The sequence below is a fragment of the Poromitra crassiceps genome (genome assembly GCF_964638095.1).
Source record: "Poromitra crassiceps genome assembly, chromosome: 17".
NCBI lineage: Eukaryota > Metazoa > Chordata > Actinopteri > Beryciformes > Melamphaidae > Poromitra > Poromitra crassiceps.
Window position 1 is genome coordinate 36472877 of NC_139635.1, and position 25103 is coordinate 36497979.

Genomic DNA, 25103 nt, shown 5'->3' on the forward strand with positions numbered 1-25103 from the left:
CCACAGGCAAATCATGTGACTTGACGACATACAGGTGGAACTAGTTTTAGGAGGGGTTGTAGCACAGAGAAGTTACAACTGGCAGAAGAAAAGCTACGCTGGACTTGGCAGTCAGCAGTCGTCATAACAAAGGTCAACACTGGACAAGCCAAAGTTAATGAGTGCATTCAGATGATGCACTTTGCACTCCGTTAAACATGCTCATTTGTCTCGGTTTCAAATGGAGCGGCATGCTCACTCTCTCCTCTGCCAGAAGGTGTCACTGTCTGGTGTTTTTGTGAGCGTGCCACAGGTCAAACTACTTTTGCGCAGAGCGAGTGTTGTTGGGAACGCGGCACGTCATGTGACTGCAAAACAAAGCTGTAGGAAATGCTCCTCCTCGCGGTTTTGCCTCACAACCTCAATGTGAAGAGACGTACCCGGCGAATCATTTAGTAAGCCTGGCAGTGGGGGAGTATTTATGATTTCAATGATTAGCGAGCATATCCAAGCACTGTAAACACTGAAAAGTGTCTGCAAGCTAAGCTAACGTTAGCCTCGCTCGTTCACGTAAATCTAATGTCAGCCCTAAATGATAGCACATCTGCACACATCAGGCTTGCATCGCATTTTTTTTTTTCTCTCCATATTTTTCATCCATTTTCTCCCAAATTGTACTTGGTTAATCCCCCCTGCTGTCCCAGTCTTTGGTCCACCCCCTCTGGCAAACTGGGGAGAGTTGTAGGCTAGCACCATGCTTCCTCCGGTACATGTACCATCGCCAGCCGCTTCTTTTCACGTAGCAGGACGTAGCTCATGGGAGGATCAGGCTATTCCCCCCTCCACCCTCCTCCACCCTCAAACAGGGACCCTCAATGGACCAGCGACCAGGACTCATAATAACCCCACCGGCATCCCACCCGCAGACACAGCCAATCGTGTCTGTAGGAATGTCTGACCAAGCCGAAGTATCGCTGCCAGGAATTGAACCCGGGTCTCCGCGGTGGTACTTTTCCCTCTACACTAGCCAGACGCCCCTCATCTTGCTGTTTTAACATGTGCTGTGGTCTGAATGCAGCCTCAGAGTATCTGCGGACAATGCTAGCGTTCGTCTCTGGCTCACCGATTTCTGGCTGAGCTCGTCGCTGATGGCCTCGAACTCCTTGGTCTTGTCCTCCACCTCCTGGCTCTTCTGGTCGTAGTTGACGGCCAGCTCCTCCAGAGCCTGCAGCACCTCCTTCACCTCCTCCTTGGACGCCTCGTTCTCCGCCTGCAGGCGGTTCAGCTCCCCCTGGAGGTTGTCGTGGTCGCGACGCGACGAGGCTAGAAGCTGGGGGAAGAGCAGAAGGCTATTGTATTTAATATGCATTAGCACTGCAATGATTTTTTTTTTTTTTTTATTTTTAGAGAACAATATACAAACAAGACAAACCGGCTCAGACACAGGAAAAGAAAGGAAAGAAAAAAAAACATTAACATTGCAACATGGCGCTATCAGCCGTATAAGGTACTTATAAAAAAAAAAAGTTAATGGGATCCCACGCAAATTGTCCATAAGATACCAGCCAGGTGAGCCATAGCACTGCAATGATTAAACAATTGAGACCTACAATATCAACATCGAAGGCCATTGCAAAGGCCCTTTTGAAAATGGCCGAAAAATGTAGTAGTTCTGAAGATGATGAGCCCTCAAGCACGCCTTCGAAGGAAGGACTCAAGTACAGCAAAGTGTAGGAATTCAGTAGTATTGTGTGTAACATGGTTTATGGGTGCAACTTAAGATCCACTGGAATTATTATGGAGTACATAAAGCTGCCTTCACATGATAAGCGATCTTCTCTTCTGTCACCGCGAGGTAGAGCAGAGAAAGGTCAGTCAGTAGGTCAAAGTTGAAATAATTTGAACTTTGACCTCAGCGCACGGTGGCAACGTCAAGGGTAGTGCTGCCGCATCGTTGGGCGGCACCACTCTCCCCTGTTTTACTGCAGATCATGTGTGGGGGGGGGGGGGGGGGGGGGCTTAACAAGTTTGGTCAATCTTTAACAAGCCGCCCAGATTTAAAAATAAGATATTACCAGAATTTTATACGTAGACAGAAAATCTAAAAAGGTCCAGTAAATCTGGTTAGCCAAATCCTCCAGACTAATAAATGTGATTGATAATCGTGATCACAATATCCAGGAATAATCAGAATTAGCATTTTAGCCATGATCCTGTTTTCCTAGCTGTGCCCCTTACATTCCTTGCTGTCAGTAACTCATTGTGTGGCGATAAAGGAATCATAGCACGTTTCACTATTGCACTCACTGGACTATGTCAGTTTGCATAACTGCATCTAAACACCCAAAATGTAAATGTAGAAACAACACAAGCAACACATACAAGGCTGACAAGGCTCATCAGTCGAGATTAGCCCTTGTCCTTTGGTGGCGTCTGACTCACAGCAGACCGTTCATCCACCAAATCTCCAACAGATCCAGGCCGATCGGCACCATCAGGCCCCAGGCGGGCCGTGTGGAAACACAGACGACCATTTATGTCTGTGTCTGTCTACGTTATGTCTGTGTCTGTCTATTTTATGTCTGCGTGTGTCTATTTTATATCTGTGTATGTCTATTTTATGTCTGCGTGTATCTATTTTATGTCTGCGTGTATCTATTTTATGTCTGCGTGTATCTATTTTATGTCTGCGTGTATCTATTTTATGTCTGCATGTATCTATTTTATGTCTGCGTGTATCCATTTTATGTCTGCGTGTATCTATTTTATGTCTGCGTGTATCTATTTTATGTCTGCGTGTGTCTATTTTATGTCTGCGTGTATCTATTTTATGTCTGCGTGTGTCTATTTTATGTCTGCGTGTGTCTATTTTATGTCTGCGTGTGTCTATTTTATGTCTGCGTGTATCTATTTTATGTCTGTGTGTGTCTATTTTATGTCTGTGTGTGTCTATTTTATGTCTGTGTGTGTCTATTTTATGTCTGTGTGTCTATTTTATGTCTGTGTGTGTCTATTTTATGTCTGCATGTATCTATTTTATGTCTGTGTGTCTATTTTATGTCTGCGTGTGTCTATTTTGTGTCTCTTCTGTGTTTATTTGATGTTTATGTGTCTATTTATATCTACGTGTGAAGAGAGCTTCGACTGCCAAACGCTCTGTGGCCCCACCTAACCTCATTTCCTACAGAGGCGGCTGAGTGGTTCCCAATATGTCCAGCGGTCCCATTCCAAAACAGCAACAAGATCTGATGCATTATATTCATGTCATTATGTATTTGAAGAGCATTATTTCAGTTTTAAGACTGGGGAAAGACAGACGAAGAGGACGTGAGTCAAATGCCTCAGGGTGGATTTGAACAGGCTTGCTTCTCCAAAATGTTATGTACAACATTATTATATAAAAATAAAAACTAGAAGTGCCCTCAGAGAGCACAGACCTACATCCCCCCCAGGTACTCCCCCTAGCCACCCATGGAACCTCAAATCTCTACGACCTTCCTATCCTTAGCTACGGCCCCTTTTCCCTAGCGCCGCCCCCAGCCATTGACCCGCCTCCAAAATGTAATGGGTTCTTCCTTGGCCCATGCTACACCCTTTTCCTCCACCAGGTGTCATGACAATTGGCCCAGTAGTTTTGCCGTAATATTGCTAACAACAGACGGACAAACAGATGGACGGACGGGACCAAAAACATAACCTCTTTGGTGGATGGCCATTTGGTGCCATTTCCAGAAAGAAATTGGCTCATGTGGGAAAGCCACTTGAAATAAAATGTCAAATCTTTCACCACAACTATGACAGCTCCAAACATATACAGAGGGTCCCTGGGGTCATGCTGGGACTCCAGTACTCACCTCCTCCTGGTCCAGCATCTGCTGCTTCAGCTTCTCAGCCAGCTGGCTCTGCTGGTTGATCTCGTCGTCCTGGGTGCGGGAGAGACACACAGCAACATTAGCATCCGCACTGAGCTCCAGCGGGTCTCATTGGACCCAGGTACAAGGTGAAATTAGGGCTGCACAATTAATCGGATTTTCATCGTCAACGCAATATGAACATGCGCAATAAACACATCGCAAAGACTGCCTGAAACGCAATGAATAAAAAAAGTGGTTTTATTTACATGCGTCATGCATTCCCACTCAGCATCTGATCATTTTGTCTTGTGTTGTAAATCCAGCGTACACCTTTCCCTTGCAACAGTGCGCTGCGCCCCTCTGCCAAAGCCCAAACACGCTGTGTGTAGTTTCAGCTAGAGTCAGTGTGTATTTCATTTCTTTATTCAGTGGGCATAGGCTATGTTTGGGGTCTATGTTAACATCATTAAAGCAGAAAGACATAGGAACTGTATAGCTAATATGCATACTTTAATATTTGTATATTTATCGCAAGTCGTATCGTCATCGCTATATTGAACAATGTTATCGCACATCGCAGATTTTCCTCATATCGTGCAGGCCTAGGTGAAATACCACAAATAGTAGGTGTTGTTTCTTGTTTGTTTTGACAATGGAGCAAGCACCTGCCTCGCTGAAAGTCACATACAAATCCAGACCTACCAGGCTTTTCTTTACTGAGCAGAGTAGGGCATTCACAACCACTGAATTTGAGTAGTCATCGACTACTGCCAAAAGGTAGTCGACTAGTTGAGGAATCATGGGAGAGATATATATTTATGAAACTGTAGTCTCGCTTGCCAGACTGTGTTTCTCGCTGTACGAGCGCTCTTACTTACTTATATCACATAGACATGTCTTATGGAGTTGGTGACACTGTATCCTACACTGCGCCCCCTGCAGACTCTACTCCGCCAAACCACACGGAAGATTTACTCATGTGTGGAAACAACAATGCCTCTTGTATGAAAGGGTAACTCGGGAATGTCCGGACCTGATTCAACGAATATAGTCCAGAATCCGCGTCTGAAAGTGGCTCAACACTTCCTTCCTCACCTTATCATCCATCTGCTTGTAGAGCTTGGAGAGCTCCGCCTCACACTTGTCCTTCTCCACGTCGGTGAGGCGGACACCGGGCATGTTGGGCGTGGAGGCCGGCTTGTCGTTCAGCACGTTGTCCAGAGCGAGCACCTCCTCCTTGGCCTTCTCCTTGTCGAACTGCTCTTCCACCGGCACGCTCTCGCCTGGGGGAAGAGAGGCAGATCACACAGGGTGAGTATGGGAACATGGAAAAGTATGTGTGTGTGTAACCAGAGTTTACAGTGTGCAAGCAAACAAGCAAGCAAGTTTGTAGATAGCTAGATCAGCTTAAAGTCGAGGTGAACCCGTTCGTCACGTGCATCCGAGTCCGTTTCAGACTGAAAACAAATTGAGAGGCGGACCATACGGTGTTGATTATTTGATTTGACAATTCTGAGGACTGGCTTTGGCATTGGCCAATCCTGGCGTGTTCCACCCCCAAATCGGGTGGGATTCAGCGTGTTGTCGTGCTACGCGAGTGGGATCCGCGGAGTACCAGGCAGCCAGGCTGCTTCGTGCGGAGCGAGCCTGGAAACTCCGAGAGACGACCCCTGACAACCAGGGAGGCTGTCAGGCTCGGAGGCGCGCGCCATTATCGTTACAAATGTAAATAATATTCCTGGAATGCGTGTTTTAACGAGCCAGTTACATTTCTTTGCATTCTTAGAGATTATAGTTTTTGTTTTTGTTCATGTTTCTAACAATTGGCCAAGTTAGTAGTTCGTTTATGGGATAGCCAGATGACAGGCACTAGGCGCCATTTTCTCTTTCTTTTGGAAGAGAAAATTAACCTGAAATGAAGATTTGATTGACAGCTGCATGTCATGATATGATTGGTTGAAATGGGGTAGAAATTTGATAGTACTAGGTGACGTCAGCAAACTGTACATTACTGTTATCAATGAAATCTTGAAAAATGAACTTTTGATGTGAAAAAGTGTGAAAAACAAAAGAAATTAGACTTTTGTGATTTTGTTTGCATACATTATTAAATAGGTGCACTGCATACCCAGGTATTTGAACTAAAAGAAAAGAAAAGTAATTTTTGGGTTCAGCTCGACTTTAAGACCGCAGATCCAAAAAGCAGTGTTTTCATTCGTAACCATTTAGCAGTGTGTGAGCAGAAAGAGGAGACTGAGACAATCCAGTACTGTTTGAAAAATATAGAAATATAACTAATAAGATAATTTAGCCACATAAAAGAGGGTTTATTTATCATTTAACACCAAAACTTGGGGTGGGAGAAAACTGTTTCTTTTCAGCTCGCATTGCATTACCGGTACATTTGTGCATGCAACTCATTTGAAAACCATTTGTTGTGGATTCTGTCACGTTTGTTTGCTGCAGTTTTGTTTAGCTTTTTACCTGGGTGTACTGTGTACACCAAATTGTTGATGGGAGTAAACTAATGTCTGAAATGAAACAATAAAAAAAATATATATATAAAAAGAGGGTTTATTGATGTGTTTTTTTATTATGATACAAAAACATGTAAAAAATTGTTTTGAGCCTACAACCTGCATCAAAACAAAAGTTCCCCAACCTGCCGCTGCCAGATGCTTTGTATTCACATAACCATCTGGGAACGAGTCGCTCGGGAAACTGTTTCAAAGGGCGGGCACTTTCAAAATATACCTGGCAGGTGATTGGATGAACCATCTGTCTATCACAGGCTCGCTTGTTGCTGGTGTCACACCTAAAGCCTGTAGCTGCCTCATAGGATGCTGATTGGTGTGAACCACTGGTGGTTGAGATTCAAACCAACAGATTGGAGCGTGACAAGATGGATTTGTCATGTGATCTCATGACCTCGCACGGATCCAGCTGCCTCACAAGGTGAAAACTCAGCACCAACATCCCAAAGAAAAGTTCGACTAGAGCATGTCGTCTTCCTCCACTCTCTCCTCAGAAGCCATCCACAGACACAGTGCGCCTCACCGTTCCTCCAGCGGTTGAGCTCGTTCTCCAGCCAGGTGACGGTGTTCCTCAGGGTCTTGTTCTTCTCCTTCTCTCGTTCATACTTCTTCTTCCACTGCTCTGCTGTCAGCTCCACGTTCACACACACTGTGTTCTTGATGGTCTTTGCTCTGGAGATCAAATACAAGCCAGGGTTTTGTTAAGCGAGGCTCAAGTCCCAATCTTGAGTGTGTAGGGTCTGGGACTGCAAGATGGAGGGCAGAAAGCTGTTTACAAGTTATTTGGATTATTATTCCGTCAAAAGGTGGAAGCAGCCAAGCTTGCTGTGAACACCAGTTGAGAATATGATAATTTACATCATGAGTAGGGCTGGGCAATATAACAATGTTATATCCATATCATGATATGAGACTAGATATTCATTTTGGATATTGTGACATGGCATAAGTGTTGTCTTTTCCTGGTTTTAAAGGCTGCATTACAGTAAAGTGATGTCATTTTCTGAACTTACCAGACTGTTCTGGCTGTTCTATTATTTACCTTTACCCACGGCCACTCAAGTCATTATATCGATATTACTGATGATTATTAACACTTTCAGTGCCACGGCCCTTGGGCAAAAGGTTGCTTGCTGTGCCACATAGGCCGCAATGCATTTTAAAACAGTCATATAATTTTTTTAATAATTACTATGTAAACACTGAACACGCACAAATAACGATGAGACTCTCTTCTATCACCTGCAAAAAAAAGTTTATTGATCCCATTTTCCGTTCTTTAGTTATGAGCCGGAGAAGATAGCCTGATTGAACGAAAAACATACCTTTTTTTCTACGAGCTGAGATAACGAGCCTTTTGTGAAATTAAACATTTCAAGCACATCTCTGACTCTGAAGCTAATTTTCTGATGTCTGGGTCTGTCTGGGTGAAGTGTATGCTGCTCTGCTGCTCTCCGTGCTCCCCCCCCCCCCCCCCCCTCAACTGCACACGCCTCCTGGGTGTGTCTTATGTGTCTGGTGGCTCTCAGTCTCTGCTGAGTTTGCTGCGCACACACAGTGAATGGTGCGCGATATTCAGCTTTTTGGTTCCGCGTGTGTTTGTCACGGGCTGGCATGCTTCCAGTTCGGAATAATAATGCTGATTATGTGAATGTGCTGTTGCAGCGTACATGAAGGTGCTCAGTTGTGACAGCGGATGCTGCTGCTCTGGGCACAGCTGGCGTTGTGCTCGTTGTGCTTCTGCACGTCGATGCATACGGACGGATGCGATGCGATTTTCTCCTTTTTCCCAGTGACTATTTCTGTGTGTTTGGCTCCTTTTTCTCTGATCAGGAGAGTGCTGTCGCCACCTAATGGGTTTGTAAAATAGGTTATCGACCTCCAATAGCTACAATATTGTTAGAGGCGACGTAAGAAGCTTAGATCGACACCCCCCCGTCAAAAAAACAATTTGGAGTTATGACGCCATTTGGCGTCGCTGGCACTGTACGGTAAATTTCTAATGACGCCATATGGCGTCGCTGGCACTGAACGTGTTAAGTGCCGTGGTCTAAAAGGTTTGTGCTTGTTCGCATATTTTTATCATAAATCATAATTCAAACCTATTCAACTGACGATTTTCACACAAATCAAATCAAATATCTTTTTCTGCACTCCAGGGAGGATCAAACGGGTGTCGTTTATTCATTTTAAGAATGGCATTTCATCGTTTTTTGCTAATGAACTCGTCATTTCGTCTATCGCGACGCGGGATGGTTTTTTTGTTCCAGGTAGGCCTACCCACCTCTGTCCGAACATGAGGGTGGACTTGGTTTCGCATTCGTTGTAGGAGGAGGGCGAGCAGCAGATGACGATGGTGGTTCGACAGTTCCCACCCAGCGAGTCCTGCAGGATACGGGTCATCTTGCTGTCTCGGTATGGGATGTAGGCCTGGACGGACACACACACACACACACACACACACACACACACACACACACTAAGAATGGGAGTACAGTGGCTTGCTCGAGGGTACGGCCTTTTCCCCGACACACAGGATCTGATGTTACTACTGTATCACAACCCGGATTGTCGACGTCTCAAGTACTTCTGTTTGTGCATGCACAGGCCGGTTGCAGATTATTGGTTCAAAAGCCCACAAGATCTACTGAAGAACATCAAGGAAAGTATCGTGTTCTGGAAGCTGGGATAACTCTTGTTAAACAAACGCACTCGTCAACATTTTGAAAGCGGAGAAGACAGTCTGGGGTTTCACCTACCCCCCCCCGAGACGACAGGATGTGATACTTTCGAGTTACTGTTCCCATCGGCGAAGTCATCGAGACGACGATTAACATGATAACTTGATATGACAATATAACTAATTATTAATGCCTGTGGCTACGCTGCAACCGCCTGCCACAGTGCTTTTAGACGCAGTAGGCTCACGTCGCTCCCCGCACAATAGTTGGCCTGTTTCAGCCCATCAAGATACATCAGCAGCTGCTCGCCGCAGGTCGCTTACCGAGCGAAGGCCACTAAAACAAGCCCGCCGTTCATCGACGTGAAAAGGGTGAAATTGCCGTGCAACGGCTACGGCAAAACACTGCTCGGAGGAGAGTTTTATGAGACTCTTGCGGCACAAAGGATCTGCATTGCAAAAGGTTGATCAATGGCGCTTTCACAGTAAAGACAAATAACCGAAACAAATATTGGTTTTTCACATTCTCCACTTGCTCTAGGCGGCCTTGTGGTTGGTAAACAGCACAGACTTCAGATGACTTCTCTGCTAACTGCCGCATTTACAGTCATGTCTGAAGAGTTCAATTCCAGAATGTTAACAATACATTCGGGTGCGGGGGTGCGGGGGTGGGGGATCCCCAATCAACCTGAGGTTAACATGTTTCAAAATAATAACAAGGATCCAATCAGTAAAGATGTTATTTGTATGTTACCATTATCTAGTCAGCTAAACATCACTGTCTTCTTCTAAACATATTTGATTTGCACACTAACTAGTACTATTCTTGAGGGCAAGAGTGTTTTGGAGTAGACCCAAAACAGTTTACTGTGTCACAGTCAGAGTAACCCACATTTACATATATTACATATACAATCATTCTCACGTCACCAGAGGGAGTGTGACTATTGACTACTGTGTCACAGACAGAGTAACCTACATTTGGAAACGACTCTACCATATCAGACTATTCACCTTCATATGTAACGTTCATGTATGGACCTACACAACAATCTTTTTCAGGTATCTCTCTTTTTCCCGCTCGGTTTTGGTTGTTCATGCATTCAAAACGTTATTTATTACGGTCATCCTCAGGCTTGTGTTCCAGCAGAGTTACTGACCGTTCCTTCAGCCAGAGCAGAGATGACGTTCCCCAGCGAGGACAGAGACTTGTTGATGTTCTTGGCTTCGTCCAGCACAGCGCCCTCTGCTCCTGTTTTACTGACCTGCGAACCACAAACAAACAACCTCAACATGGAGCTAAACCGGTAGAGCACGCCACCAATACTGCCTCCATTGAGACCAGCCATGCCCAAACTGTACAAACTCATAGTACAGTCGGGCACTTTGGATAAAAGCAACTACCAAGTGCCATTGTGTTTTCTTATAACATGGCATAACAAAAAGTATCAATGTGTTGCGATGACTACACAGACAGGTTGATAAATAGTGGCCTATAGAAAAGGCTCATGGATCAGATCAGGCAAATGGCTGAGAGGCAGTAGGGCAGCGTTAGACTGAGAGACAGCATCAATAAGCAGCCAGTGAGATGCTCACGACAGCATCCAGAGACAACAGTAGAATTGCAAGCTAATGGAAAGTAATCATGTTTGTGGGAAAGCCAGTCCTCACAGGATGTAATGCAGAGTGTCTCTGCTGAAGGAAAATCTATTTTTCTGCCCTCAGGTCACTCACAGCCATGACCACTTGCAATAAAAAAAGAAAGAAAAAGGACAGTTGATGACATAAGTATTCACATTATTACTATCCAAGACCTTTGCTTTTTAAAATGGAAACATGCGGTAAAAATAAGGAAATGTAAAGATTTTTTTTTTAATTGGATAAGGTTTTTTAACCCTATGCCTGGTAAACTACTGTTGCACTTGTGCTCCACTGCCAAAAGGAACTGCTACCAAAAAAAAATTTAGTTTTAGTTTTTAAATTTGAGGCATTAGACACTTGTCTTAAAATGTCGAATTTGGTTGTACTCTATAATATACATTAATGAATGATCTACATTCTACAAGGGCTAATTTACCAGCCTTTGCTTATTACAGGAAAAAATGTCTTCCATTTTAGGAACATTTGGGGTTTGATGGGGGTATTTGTCAAATTCCCGCAGACAATATTTCCAGCGTAGCTACAATGGAGTTTCGACACAAGACAAGTTGTGTTTTGAATAAGGGCCACGACCACAGACACGCCCCCCAATGTATAGCTATATTTATACAGCCATAGCCGCACCTTTGACTGAAACAACAAGTTCACACCTATAGACGGAGTGTTGCAAGTACCCGTATTGGTCCAGAAGACAACCCTGATCATAAGACAACCCCCCTTTCTCAAGACTCTTTTTCTTAAGGCCAAATCATTGAAGAACAAGGTAAGCTGTTTTTACTTCTCGCTCTATTAAATAAAATCATATTTTCAATCTATTTTAGATGAAATGATCACATTAAAAGTGAAACATTAAAAGTTAGGATTATGCAAATGTTTTCATGGTTTCCACGCATAGAGCGCCTGATGTTTACTTGTCGAGTGCTTCAGTGGCTCTAACAGATAGGTGCAACGCTTGCATAACACAACAGGGTGTTCAACGCACCGCCGTTTCAGTTTGAATAAACGTTTTGCTACGTGTCGCCGGGGCTGAACTCAGCCCTTTTCTGCCTGTCTGTTCGCATGAGGAGCGACCGCGCGGAAATGTAGGAAATCACTAACTGAACAAGTAGGGAAAGTAGATCAACAGAGTCAATTGTGTAAGAGTGTGAGTACAGGGTAAGAGTAAGCGAGGTTGGAGTTTCCTTAGATTCCCCACACACGTGTCCGTACCTTTTCACTGCCAGCCAGATCCACCAGGTAGAGCTTTCCACTGAGCTTCTGCTCGGTCTGGGTGTTCTCCTGCTTGACGTTGATCAGGAAGATGCTGTGACTCCTGGAGCTGTGCTCGTTCATGTCTGAGGGACAAATAACAGCCAGGTTTATCAAGCGGCCTCTGAACTCCGATTGCTCGGGTCGCGCGCACGTTGACTTTCGTGGCGGACAGGAACAGCGAACGCGGTATGCAAAAGTGAAGCCTAAATATCTTGTTTCAGCGCGCTGCCATCTTGGTTGTGTGACATCAGTGGTGTAGTCTACGTGCAACGCAGGTAGACGCAATCTACACACTGCGAAATTACTCAGATTTGCGTTGGCGCACTGGGAAATGCGCTATGATACGTATCGTTTTCAATTTCCATTCATAAAATTCACCCTGTGCGCTCTGTGTGTTACCCTACGTCCACACACAGCACCCAAGCCTTGCCTTTACCCACGCTTTTAAAGGCGTCCTTTTTAGTCAATGAGGCTGTGTACACAGGGCGCCTCAACGTGAACCTTCTGTGTACCCACGCCTCGCCTGAGCTGCGCCGATTTTTACATGAGTTCTATTTTCAAGCCGACAAGGCGCGTGAAGGCAGACTTTTTCTGTCAAGCCAGGAAAGAAAAACGCGACAATATCCGTGGGAAATGGCAAAGTCAACTGAATTTCAAAATAAAATGGTGTTACAGCGTTGAGCAGAGAGAGAGAGAGAGAGAGAGAGAGAGATTGACGGGTGGCTATCAGGTGGGGCTTTCTCCCCGTCGGCAAACAAATCTTCAGGAGACAGAATAGCGACCGAAGAAGCAAGATGAAGCTGATGGCTCAAGCTATTCTGTAAATTTGGGGAGGAACAACAACAAGAAATTGGTCGAATCTCCGCCCACTTCCGGCCGAAACCACGCACCCCTGTATACCCAGTATACCCAGAGTCACAGTATACCCTCTGAAAAAAGGTAGACTACACCACTGTGTCACATCATTTACAAACGGGAGTCTGCACAGTAGAGTCGGGCTGAGCCCCCTCGGCCGTGCCGCGGGTTTGAGAGTGGTTGTCACAGCTGTCAATCATGACTTTTTATATTGTCAAATAACTAACTAAAAACTAACTTATCCGAAAAATTAGCACCTGAACATATCAGCGTGATATGAAGAACTACTTAAAAAGACAGAAACCGTTTCTTTTTTTCATGTTTGATTGTAGGGTATTTTGTTTAGTTTGGCTCATGTCCCGTCCGCTAACATGGAGGGGGTGGGATTTAAGACCTAAACTGCAGCCAGCCACCGGGGGGCGATGGAAATGTTTTGGCTTCACTTTTGTGGAGCGGTCATGATGACGTCCATATTTGTAGTTTCATGTTGATGCTCACACACACACACACACACACACACACACACACACACACACACACACACACACACACACACACACACACACACAAACTAGAGTCTAACTGATTCCTCACACAGATCATTGGAAGGGAAAAGGAGGGCCTCTTACTTGTAACTGCTACATGTCTGTTTGATTTGCCCTCGTCGATGGTGTCCATGACCTCCTCTGGGCTGCAGACAAACCTCTCAGTGCAGCCCTGTAATGAAACCAGATCATAGCACAGTGTCTTGACCCATTCAGAAAACCACCAGCAGATCGCTGAAGCAGAACGGGATGGGAGCTCTCTCTCTCTCTCTCTCTCACCTTCACGTAGGGGACTCTGTTTTTGTCTTCGTGCACTGACAGGTTGGTTTTCGACACTGGAGAAGCGGACAGAAGGAAATGTTAGGGAAGCTGGTCGAGGCATTCTGCTTCCAACACTACTGAAGCAGTGGCTGCGTACTATGGGACCTTGTACTTCATACTACACCGATTAGGGAGGGGTGTGCCATCGTATCGCTATCGATATATCAGTCCAATTCTTTGTCATTCATTCCAAAAAGGGGAGTGACTTCAGTAGCGTGGAAGTGGTTTGGTTACAACAGAGCGTGTACAACAGTAACATTTGAAGGCATATTTGAATATTTGAATTAGGTTCTTGAAATTATTAATACAATTGTGTCATGTCGTCAAGAACACCGTCATCACGGAAATACCCTGAAATATCGTGATATTGTTTTAGGGCCATATCGCCGACCCCTAACACGGATACACAGGAAATGAAGACCAACATAAAGCAGTCATGGTGGGGACAGCATGCATAATGGAAACAATGCATGACGTGCATAAACAAACAGATTTGCAAACAGACTATTAATTACAATGCAGTGCTTTTTACTGCCAGCGCCGCCCTCCATCTTGCCCCTAACAGCACATCACTTATTTCTTCTGCGTTTCACAAGCTTTTAGCAGATCATTCTTTCAACCAGCCAACGATCCACGTCTGCTACCATCAGCGTCTCCCCACCGGCCCAGCCACTTACCATCCAAAAGGTCCCGGATCTTGTCCAAGTAAATTTCAAAATATGAAACCTGTAAACGGAAGAAGAATCTCATTATCTGGCAATCCAGCTGAGAACAGTCTAGACTAGAGAATCCACAGACACGGGCGTATGAGGTAGTCAAGTGTGGGCTATAAAGGAATTTTTATTTGAGCTTTATTTGCACAGTCATGAAACACAGTGGTCAAAAAGCAATATTAGACAATGATCAAATATATAGAACAAAAGATACAATTGACACATTAGTGTAATCAACACAACACAGACAGAAGGAACATACAAGTCGGACATGTTGAGCATTGCAAGTTGTGTTGAGCATTGCTTCTAATTTTGGCTATGTTCACATGGGCAACTCAAATCCAAGTTTCCACATATTCAACACAAGTCGGATATTTTAGTTTATTTTTAGTTTTGTTTTTCCGTCACTTTCAACACAACGCATATTTGATATATTTTTCTATGAGACGATATGTTCTTTTGTCTGTGAAGGAGACTGGCAACAGCAACTTATACTGAGATTCACGTTGTGTGTGTGTGTGTGTGTGTGTGACGTGTGTGGGTGTGTGTGTGTGTGTGCGTGCGTGCGTGCGTGTGTGTTTACAGATTAAGCAGCTGCTTATAGTTCCAAAATGCAACACCTCATCATCCTGTGGCCGAGCTGGTGGTGGGACAGTCCCACAGGCTGTCCTCTCTACGCACCTTAATATGGAACTCCAGGTTCTCGTCCATGGAGTAGATGTAGTTGAAGATGTCCTGCACTATCCTGGGGATGATGCCCATCCCATCTGTGTCATGGAGGTTCCCCTGGATACACACAATAAGTGGCATCAGTACAGAAATGCTTACGAGTTTCTTTCAAAATTGAGATATCCTCAATTGGGGGTGGGGGGGGGGGGGACTATTCTTATAAAGTGACTACAAGCTTAAAAATAAAACAAATTATGTTTAAGAATACTGATACTTGATATTGATACTCTATTTTTTAGAGATATTGAATAATAATCCCAGGTAATTGTTTTTCCCCAGTATACCAGTACCTACATAGCTTTCAAGGGGCGTTACGTGCTGCCGGGAACGCCCACCTGACGGTCAAAAAAAAAACTTGTTCATTCCGCTGCCAGCCGAGTCGACTAGTTTCTCACGCTGTGTTTGTTCAGCCAAAATGCCGGATACCTGTTGTGCTATCGGTTGCACTAACCGACGAGGAGACACGCCTGGCTTGTGCTTTTACAGAATCCCATCGGAGAAAGAAAACTCAGAAAGGAGGAGGTTGTGGATTTGTGCGATTAGACGTGGTTCAGTCGCTGGGGAGGGCAAATGGCTTTTTTTCTACCATCAAAGTACACACGTTTTTGCGGCCAACATTTCATCAAAGGTAAGCTCAAGTAACGTTAACGGGGTATTTTAATCATTATTGTAACGTTACTTGAGCTTACCTTTGATGAAATGTCGGCCGCAAAGACGTGTGTACAAACGGCTGAACAAACACAGCGTGAGAAACTAGTCGACTCGGCTGGCAGCGGAATGAACAAGTTTTTTTTTTGACCGTCAGGTGGGCGTTCCCGGCAGCACGTAACGCCCCTTGAAAGCTATGAATACTGTACGATTTTGGAATGTGATTCTACAGGTACAGGGGCAATGATTCATCTCAGTTTTAAAATAGTTTGACAAGTATCTATGCTACAAATGTGCTGTGTGGTGTTGTCGATAGCTGTGACAAAGTCCTTACCTCCATGGTGTGTGTTTTACCAGACGATGTCTGCCCATATGCAAAAATCGTCCCATTGTATCCCTCCAGAACATCTGTAAGACACCACACAGCATGTATTGAAGCAATGACTCAAAGAATTGTCGTGTTTGGTTGGCTAATGCTGCCATTTATATCCGCTTTATAAACACCTATTACATAACAAGTGTGGTACTGAGCATACTGATAGAAACTCACCTTTGACAATCTTCTGGGCGCAGGCATTGTACACTTGTTCCTGTGTTGTATTTGACTGAAACACTCTGTCAAACATGTACGGTTTGGACTGGAAAGGAGAGAAGAAGAGGACAGAGTATTAGCTACATTACCATCATGAAACCCACCATTCAGATACATTCGCCTATTACCGTTTGGCTACTCTCTATCGCCGATTGATACGATGATTCAACCTACACCCAAGTTCATGTAAACGTATGCATTTGCTACATTTGCTGACACCCCATGTTTGGCAGTGCTCTCCTGGGAAAAACCCTCTGGCACACAGGAAGTGTTGCGTTTGACGTTTCCGGCAGCGGTAACAGCAGTTTGTTTGGAATACATTAGTCTCACTTGCCAGGCTATCTCTGTTTCGCACTGTACCAGCGCAGGAGAGAGTCTGGCTCCTATTACTCTCACTCTAGTCTCGCTGGCCAGCCTCCCCCCCCCCCCCTACCGTGAGAGGAGTCTGGCGGCGCAGGTCTCCATAGTGGGATTGCGATGGGCGGCGCTTAGCGGCAGTGCCCTTGGAAAATAGTTTCCAACAATCCAACTTGCCGTTTTCAGCGTGTAGCAACGAGCTAGCGTGTAGGTTTCTGCTGTTAGCTTGCTAGCTAGTTAGCGTTGTTGTTTTCACAGAGACGGCAGGGCACTATTTACAGCGACACACAGGGAGGAGGGAGCGGAAGCCGCTCTGATCGACATGGTCGGAGCCAATGACAGAGCTTGTAATAAGCCGGGAGCGGACATCCGGCAGCCACTGAAACAGTTGCTCCAATGGGGAGCAGCTATAGAGCAAGGGAGGGCTTATCCCAGTTGCCTGTTTCTGTGCAGCCAGACGACTCTCCCAGAAGGAGAACCTACACGCTCCCAGAGTGTGTAGGTTTCTAGCTAGATAGCTAGCATTATTGTTTGACAGCAGGGGAGGCATTTGAGAGCAAAACGCAAGGAGGGGTAAGGGATTTCCCTTCGCTCTGACTGAAATGGTCAGAGAATGGCAGAGCTTATACCCACAGCCTGCTTCCCGTGAGTCAGACTAGGAATACATACTAGACAAAGATACTCAATCCACCAACAAGATGACCCTGATAGGGCTGGTAAAAGTGGTCTGGTAAAATCAAGGCCGACCCCTCCCACCCCGGACACAAACTCTTTCAAATGCTCTCCCTCGGCAAGAGACTGAGGTCTGTCAAGACCAAAACCTCTCGCCACAAGAACAGCTTCTTCCCAACTGCCATCGGCCTCACCAACAAGGCCTGAAAGCTGTGGCCGTCTCGCTCTAATAAACAGTTTCTGACAAGATGAAGAATTGGGTGGTTAGCATGAGCAGTGATAGCCACCATGACTGAACAGACAAAGAAGAGAGCGCCACCTTCAGACAATCAAACTCCATCAAGAGAAAATCCAATGGAAAAGACGTCACAGTCTCGCCCACACTGTTTGATTGACAGGTAATCTCTGGGGAAACGCAGTGTGGAAACACCACAGCAATGAACACTCAAACACTAAACGCATCCTTGGTAGAAAAAAATAAAAATAAAATAAGCAAACGGTAAATACTTCCCTCCCCAATGATGCCTAATTGCCTGAAACAAGACACTAGCCGTGTTCGGAACCGATCGGGAATTTGATTCACTATAGCCCACTATAAAATACCCACAATGCACAGCGATTTCTAGTGAACAGCGAATGTACCCTACATTTTCGCCGGTATACCACAATGCAATGCGGTTGTCTTTACCGAAGGAGAAGAAGAAAGTCGCTAGCTCGCGAGCTAACAAGCTTGTGAGCCAACAAGCTCGTGAGCTACTTGACCAGCACGGCTTGCCATTAGGAGACAGCAGTGCACCTTAGTTGACAAAACCATGTATGCAGGTAATTAGAATTTCAAACATTTATTTTGGATTTAGCAGTCAAAATATGCAACATCAATACTGCTGGAGAGCTCGGTTTGCTTATGTGATTGTGGGCGCGGATTGCTAACGTCACATGAATACCCGGCGCATCTTGAGACGCGATGATCTTCAGAAATAAATCTGTGTAGTGTCCGAAACTCATTTCATTGTTCCCCATATAGTTCACTATTATCATAAACACTATATGGGGAATAGTGAATGAGTGAATGAGTGAACCATTCTGAACACGGCTACTGTGTCTCACTGAAAAGCTATCTGTCACTATTTGACTCTCAACCTAACTTAACCTCTGCTTCACATTATCTAATTAACCTCTGAGAGCAGGTATCCACGTGTTCTTTCATCTCATCTTCATCATCCTCTCGCCCACAGGCTCTGCACAGCATGTATAATGAAGGTAAATATTCCAGCAGGCTCTGGGGCTTCACCACTTGTTTAGGAGCTTGCCTACTTCAAACGAGGAGAGCTGAGTCTGAGCTCCCACAGGCTCCTCAAACATCAAGCGGCACAATTCAAATGAGATCGCAATCAATGGATGGATTTGGAGGATGGAGGTACGGAGGCAACCACAGAGCAATTAAAAACTGATGCTACAAGCAGTTTGGTAGCTCAACTGAGACGGCACGCTGTCATCGGAGAGTCTCAATGGGGGCTCTATTTGTGTGCGTATTAAGAATTTATGAACGAGACCGCTCCACCCACCTGGGGTGTCCCAGGTTGGAAAACATGCATGCCTTAGGTTGGTGACATAGTGGTACTGTGGTAGGATGGATGACAACACCTAACAAACTGGTGAAGGCCGCTCCCCAGGGAGACTGTTGACACACAACCCTCTGCTGTCACCATGGAGAAGACTGATGACGGCTTGTCGGCTTCCTTCCTGGTTTGGGGCCACACAATTAAATGCATTTTCTTCTGAAGTCTTGTCATCATTTTGGGGCAGATTCTACATGGAGCCATTTGGGATTTTTGGATCCTGTTTGCCAATAGTTCTGTTCTAAAAATGGGTAAAAGAACTTCAGTGGAAATTAGGCTAGATATGATGAAATTATTACTACACATTTTAACAAACAATCAATCTTTTTTTTTTATATATATATATAAAATACTTTACCAACAACTATGGTGCAGATGTTGCGTTATCCTCCTCCTTACGGTCTGTTATCCTAACAAAGCCACAACATGCTAAGTATGGCTAGCCTTTTTTCCTTTACTTTGCAGCTCAAAACACATCACAATCCACCCCAACAAATAAAGAAATACATAATGGAGGAAGCCCCAAAAGCAAAAATAGTCATTAGCGCTGACATACTCAGTTGAAGGAAATCATCCTATTCTTTTTCACGTTACGACCTGTTCCTAAAGTACAGCCGCAATCAAGCAACTCTGGGGGATGACCAGCAGCATCATAACACAGAGGGTTCTGTCATCTGTACAGCCTGGACCAGCAGCATCATAACACAGAGGGTTCTGTAATCTGTACAGCCTGGACCAGCAGCATCATAACACAGAGGGTTCTGTAATCTGTACAGCCTGGACCAGCAGCATCATAAAACAGAGGGTTCTGTAATCTGTACAGCCTGGACCAGCAGCATCATAAAACAGAGGGTTCTGTCATCTGTACAGCCTGGACCAGCAGCATCATAAAACAGAGGGTTCTGTAATCTGTACAGCCTGGACCAGCAGCATCATAAAACAGAGGGTTCTGTCATCTGTACAGCCTGGACCAGCAGCATCATAAAACAGAGGGTTCTGTCATCTGTACAGCCTGGACCAGCAGCATCATAAAACAGAGGGTTCTGTCATCTGTACAGCCTGGACCAGCAGCATCATAACACAGAGGGTTCTGTAATCTGTACAGCCTGGACCAGCAGCATCATAACACAGAGGGTTCTGTCATCTGTACAGCCTGGACCAGCAGCATCATAACACAGAGGGTTCTGTCATCTGTACAGCCTGGACCAGCAGCATCATAAGACAGACGCTGGTCAATCCCTCCAGCTGGCCACAACACAGCAGTTAACCCTGAACGGTGGTGAGCTACTATCAGGCCTGCCAGACCTCCGCAGCAGACAGACAATAGCACAGCCCAGGTTCAAAGCCGTCCTTGTCACTGATGCTACAGTGGCCTCGTTACCTACACTGATCTGATCTGATGGGATGAGACATTGCAAATGTAATGAGCATTGTTACTATCGACATAAGTGCTCCGTTACTGTCCTGGTTCTCAATGGCTTTGTTATGAAATTGCCCAGACAGAGCAATTCAACCGAGACAGTAATGCAAAGTCCAACTCCAAGGTTATTCCGCAGCATCCGCGTGATTCTTATTGTGAGATGCATGCGATGTAACTGAATGTGTGTTGCTAGGCAAGATAGCTCACTAGCCCATAACTGATGGGACTCTGGTTTGTCAGTTACCTTGCAGGAAACGACACTGGTGTAGATTGGAGTCTATAACTACTAGGCCAGTTCACCTAGTTAGTCACCTAGTTAGTCTCTCTTATCATTTCCGTCGCTTTCATCCGTCTCCACTGCTACCCCTATGTAAAAGTAGCACAGTCATATTGGGCCCAGGCTACTTTATGCAAATGAGCGATGTGACAGCCTGGCCTGGGGAGGCTGACAGGATCTTTTTTCCTGTACAAGTGATGGGGCAGTAATGGATGCATGCCATGAATTATTCAGCCACTGCACAGTGCACACACGACGCTGGCAAAGCTAGCTAGCTAGAACAGCCACACCACCACCTCACACACACACACACACACACACACACACACACGACGCTGGCAAAGCTAGCTAGCTAGAACAGCCACACCACCACCTCACACACACACACACACACACACACACACACACACACACACACACACACACACACACACACACACACACACACACACACACACACACACACACACACACGACGCTGGCAAAGCTAGCTAGCTAGAACAGCCACACCACCACCTCACACACGCACGCACGCACGCACGCACACACGACGCTGGCAAAGCTAGCTAGCTAGAACAGCCACACCACCACCACACACACACACACACACACACACACACACACACACACACACACACACACACACACACACACACACACACACGACGCTGGCAAAGCTAGCTAGCTAGAACAGCCACACCACCTCACACACACATTCAAGGGAGCCACAGCTGAGAGGGCGTACTGCAGGAATATGCTCTGGGAGAGAGGGGGGGGGGGGAGCACGCATCTCTGGTATAGCGAATCAGCGTCCCTCCATGAAGAGAACATATGTGACCTGCTCCATCATCTTGAGTCACTCACACCGAACCCTCAAACCATTTTGAGTTGAATACACTGTTGGAAAGAGGGCGATCTAAGTGTTCTGGTGATATCAAAATGATCTTTGTACTCCCAAGAGATGCAAACCCCTTTATGACGTGACGGTTTCCAAAACTACGTTTTTGAGAAAAAGGGCAGCAAAATATGACAAAGTAAGCTAGTGCTGCTGCTTGTCATGCCCCCCTATGAGCTTAGTGTTCGAATTTCACAATAATCTTTACACAGAATCAAAGCCAAGCCAAATCTGATGAAACCCCAAAACAGCAAAAAAAATCTCGTAAAATCCCGTCGCTATGCAAACACGCCAGCGTGACATCAGACCCATTCGGATGTGTTATGACCCAGTGTGGGTCATTTCTGTGGCAGTCCACACTGGGGAAGAAACTATTCATTTATGTTGAGTTTTGACATGTGTTTTTCCTCCCTACCCCCCGGGTGGAGCTGTCACTCCATTCCCATAATGCAACGCATCACATATGAACCCGAAACTGAGGACCGTCACCTCAGAGCAGCTTTTATCAAGGCCTGCACCAGTGACGCTGCTCGGCATCAGGCTCCATGATAAGCTAAGCAGCTTTAGCCCTCATACAGCTCCACGCCCTAGATTGTTTCAAAACGGATACAAATATGAGCTAAGTGAGTCAGTCACGCGGGATAAGAGAGCATCTGCAAAATAAAACATCATAATCACCCTCCCCACCCGGAGAGATCGCCCAGCGCCCGGGCCTATCGCCTGCCCTGATTGGTACAACAGCTGGTTACCAGGAGGGAACGCAGGAGGATTACCCTCGAGGCCTACGCTGCTGCGTACGGGTACAGTTCGTGTTGTGTTTCTCACAACAGATGCACCAGAGAGGCTGTAGGCCACAGCCCCTAACACTTTGCCTTGTGCCTTTTCACAATGTGCACTGGCATTTTGGCACTATGACTGGCACTCTGAATCGGGCTGGGCAGCAGCATCATCATCATGCCTGACGGGTGCAGCAGACAGTGCGCTCGCAGATAGTTCCAGCTCAGCTCCAAAGTCAGTGTCACCAAAGGTATTCATGAAGTCACCATAAGCCATAAGAGTCTAGTCTGTTTTGCATGGCACAGTATGAATAGTCCTATTGTGTCCTAAATGCAGCAACTAAATGGGGGGGTTTAGTGGGGGGGGAGACACAATTCATATCAACCCAATCGCAATTGGCAACTCCATAAAATGAATGTCTACTGCCTTGTAAAGTGAGTTGTCATTATTTCACTGCATTTCCGGAGGTGCGCCCGCCTATTCTACAGACACCAAAGTCCATGCAGAGGAGGATGATTTGTTGCTGAGGAAACATAATGTTTAACCATACAATTGCCTTTTGGTCTTTTTAACATGTACAAACTTGACATTTTAGCTTGGCATTTACACAGCTGCTATGACTCATAATTACTATAGTCATAAGACAGATGAAAAGGGAAGACCCAGCCTTTTCTCCTTCTTTGTATTCTGTGCAACCCCCTGACACACCGATATGGTGAGGAATGAAATGGCATGAGCCTGAAATGCAGTAAACACTGCCCACTGAAAACTCATGGGCCTGCAATGACAAAGCATCAAGTGCACTAAACACTAGTTCCAACCTAAACTAAGGGCACTACTGTGTGTGTGTGTTGACTTTGTTCAATCGGGAAAGTCGAGGTAACACTGCACCACATTAGTAAAGGCATTTCCTGCTTTTGTCACGGTGGAATGGTGCCCGTGCCATTATCTTTATCAGACTCTGAGGGGTCTGTATCACAAAGGAAGACTAATTAGACCAAAGACAACACCGCGAACAGATAGGATCAGTAGAAAGGGCACTGCCATCTACATCAGGAAACTGATCTCAGACTGCCCAGTCTGATAATAATAATCATAATAATAATACATGAAGCACTCACTCAGGTTTCCACCATCTAATTGTACCTGTTGGCCTTTATATGATTGTAAAGTCAAGTGTGTCACCTCCAATCTTTTGAGGCTATTCAATCAAAGGCAGAAGACCTAACATTATGCTTGCATGCAATGGCAGTGTTTGGTGATGCCACTGAAATTAAATGTGTCTAACGTCATGTTTCCCATCAAAAGCTACCACCCTTTCCCTTTTTCATCGTCATATTTACAACTTGACTGATTTTGACTTGGCCGCAGTAGGGTTGGTTCCATGGCCAGCTGGTCAGCTAGCTACGGTAGCTTGCAGTACTAGCCAGCTAGCCAAGGCCAGCTAATCTGTCAACTACCAGCTGGCCTAGCTAGCTTAACTAGCCAACAGTTTGCGTTAGCCACTATCATATCAAAGCTGGCTTGTGTTTTTATGCTGACGTAAACTGATCATATAATCAATATCTTTATAGTTATTAATGTTATAGCTGCAACGTTGTATTTGATGTAATATGAATAGCGCAGTAAAAGCGTGTTGTTTTGTCCAGGCAGGCAGGCAGGCTCTGTGTGCCTGTCTGTCGCTGGGTCTGTGGCATTGTTGAATGACAGCTCGCTAGCCATGACAGGGCAACCGCCAACACTGACATTCATACCAGCAGCCATTCGCCTGGATTTCCAAATAACAATTTCAATGCTGCTGTCGACTGCGCATCATTGAGACACAGGGTATATATTAGATCTAACATCTATTGGACTGTGGCCAGTTTGGCTGCAGCGAAGAAGGCCAACAGAACAACGCAACGGTGGACAGGTCAGCCCTAGCTAATGTTAGCTAACAAGCTAAGATGCTAACACTGTAGCTACAAGACAATCACAAATGGCGTACTGGTGACTGTGTGACAGAGGGCACTGTCAGGTAGGCAGCTAGCCCCCTTCAACACAACATAGCTTACCGCGATGATGACATTTTCCTCCCCTTGGAACTTGGGAATGTATCTGTCCCCTCTGACCACCTCGGAGTTGTTCAGGGGCCTGAAACGGCACATCACTTTGATGGTGCACTCCGCCGGTACGTCGGCCATCTTCCACGGTTTACGGGTGGAAATTCACACTAAAATCGGAGCAGATCCAGGAGCTTTAGGGGCGGCCGGAGGGTCAAAAGGGAGGCCGAGCCCCTCTGTCCCAACACTCAGGGTCCGGAAAGGACAATAATCTGTCGGGTAGTCAACCAAAATCCCTGTTTTCCTCTAAATCACTTCCCCTCCGGTTAGGAAGCCATGATACCGGTGGATCAGCGGCTGGCCACCTCACCCCTCCTGTGGGATGTGGATCACAATGACGTCACCTCAGCACTCTCCCACCCATTGTGTGTCTATGGTGAAAATCATTACAATCAGTATATAAACAAAAACATACGCCTCTCAAAAGTGATTGGGAATGTCAAAATGCACATACCATGGCACAGTAGTTTTGCTTATTCTGAACACACACACACACACACACACACACACACACACACACACACCATGGTTAAATAATACAAAGCATATTCCTGGTAGTCATGCAGTTATATGCCTTGCTGAAAGTGCACATTATTAGCTAGCTTTCAAAAACCATCAATCATC

The 25103-nt window shown here is 45.5% G+C and overlaps 1 protein-coding gene across 2 annotated transcripts in view; it reads right to left on the minus strand.

Annotated features, from left to right (window-relative positions):
• Positions 1-24752, minus strand: part of LOC310792057 (kinesin-1 heavy chain) — a 43209-nt gene extending 18457 nt beyond the window's left edge. For both annotated transcript variants that reach the window (XM_083653755.1, XM_083653754.1), the window contains exons 1-14: positions 24432-24752; positions 16319-16406; positions 16103-16176; positions 15073-15177; positions 14356-14404; positions 13637-13692; positions 13442-13529; positions 11916-12040; positions 10208-10312; positions 8652-8797; positions 6891-7039; positions 4929-5116; positions 3834-3902; positions 1103-1309 (exon numbers count right to left, since the gene is read on the minus strand). In XM_083653755.1, coding sequence (XP_083509881.1) covers positions 1103-1309; positions 3834-3902; positions 4929-5116; positions 6891-7039; positions 8652-8797; positions 10208-10312; positions 11916-12040; positions 13442-13529; positions 13637-13692; positions 14356-14404; positions 15073-15177; positions 16103-16176; positions 16319-16406; positions 24432-24560 — 1578 coding nt within the window. In that variant the 5' untranslated portion in view covers positions 24561-24752. The remainder of the gene's footprint in view (positions 1-1102; positions 1310-3833; positions 3903-4928; positions 5117-6890; positions 7040-8651; positions 8798-10207; positions 10313-11915; positions 12041-13441; positions 13530-13636; positions 13693-14355; positions 14405-15072; positions 15178-16102; positions 16177-16318; positions 16407-24431) is intronic.
• Positions 24753-25103: the final 351 nt, after the last annotated feature.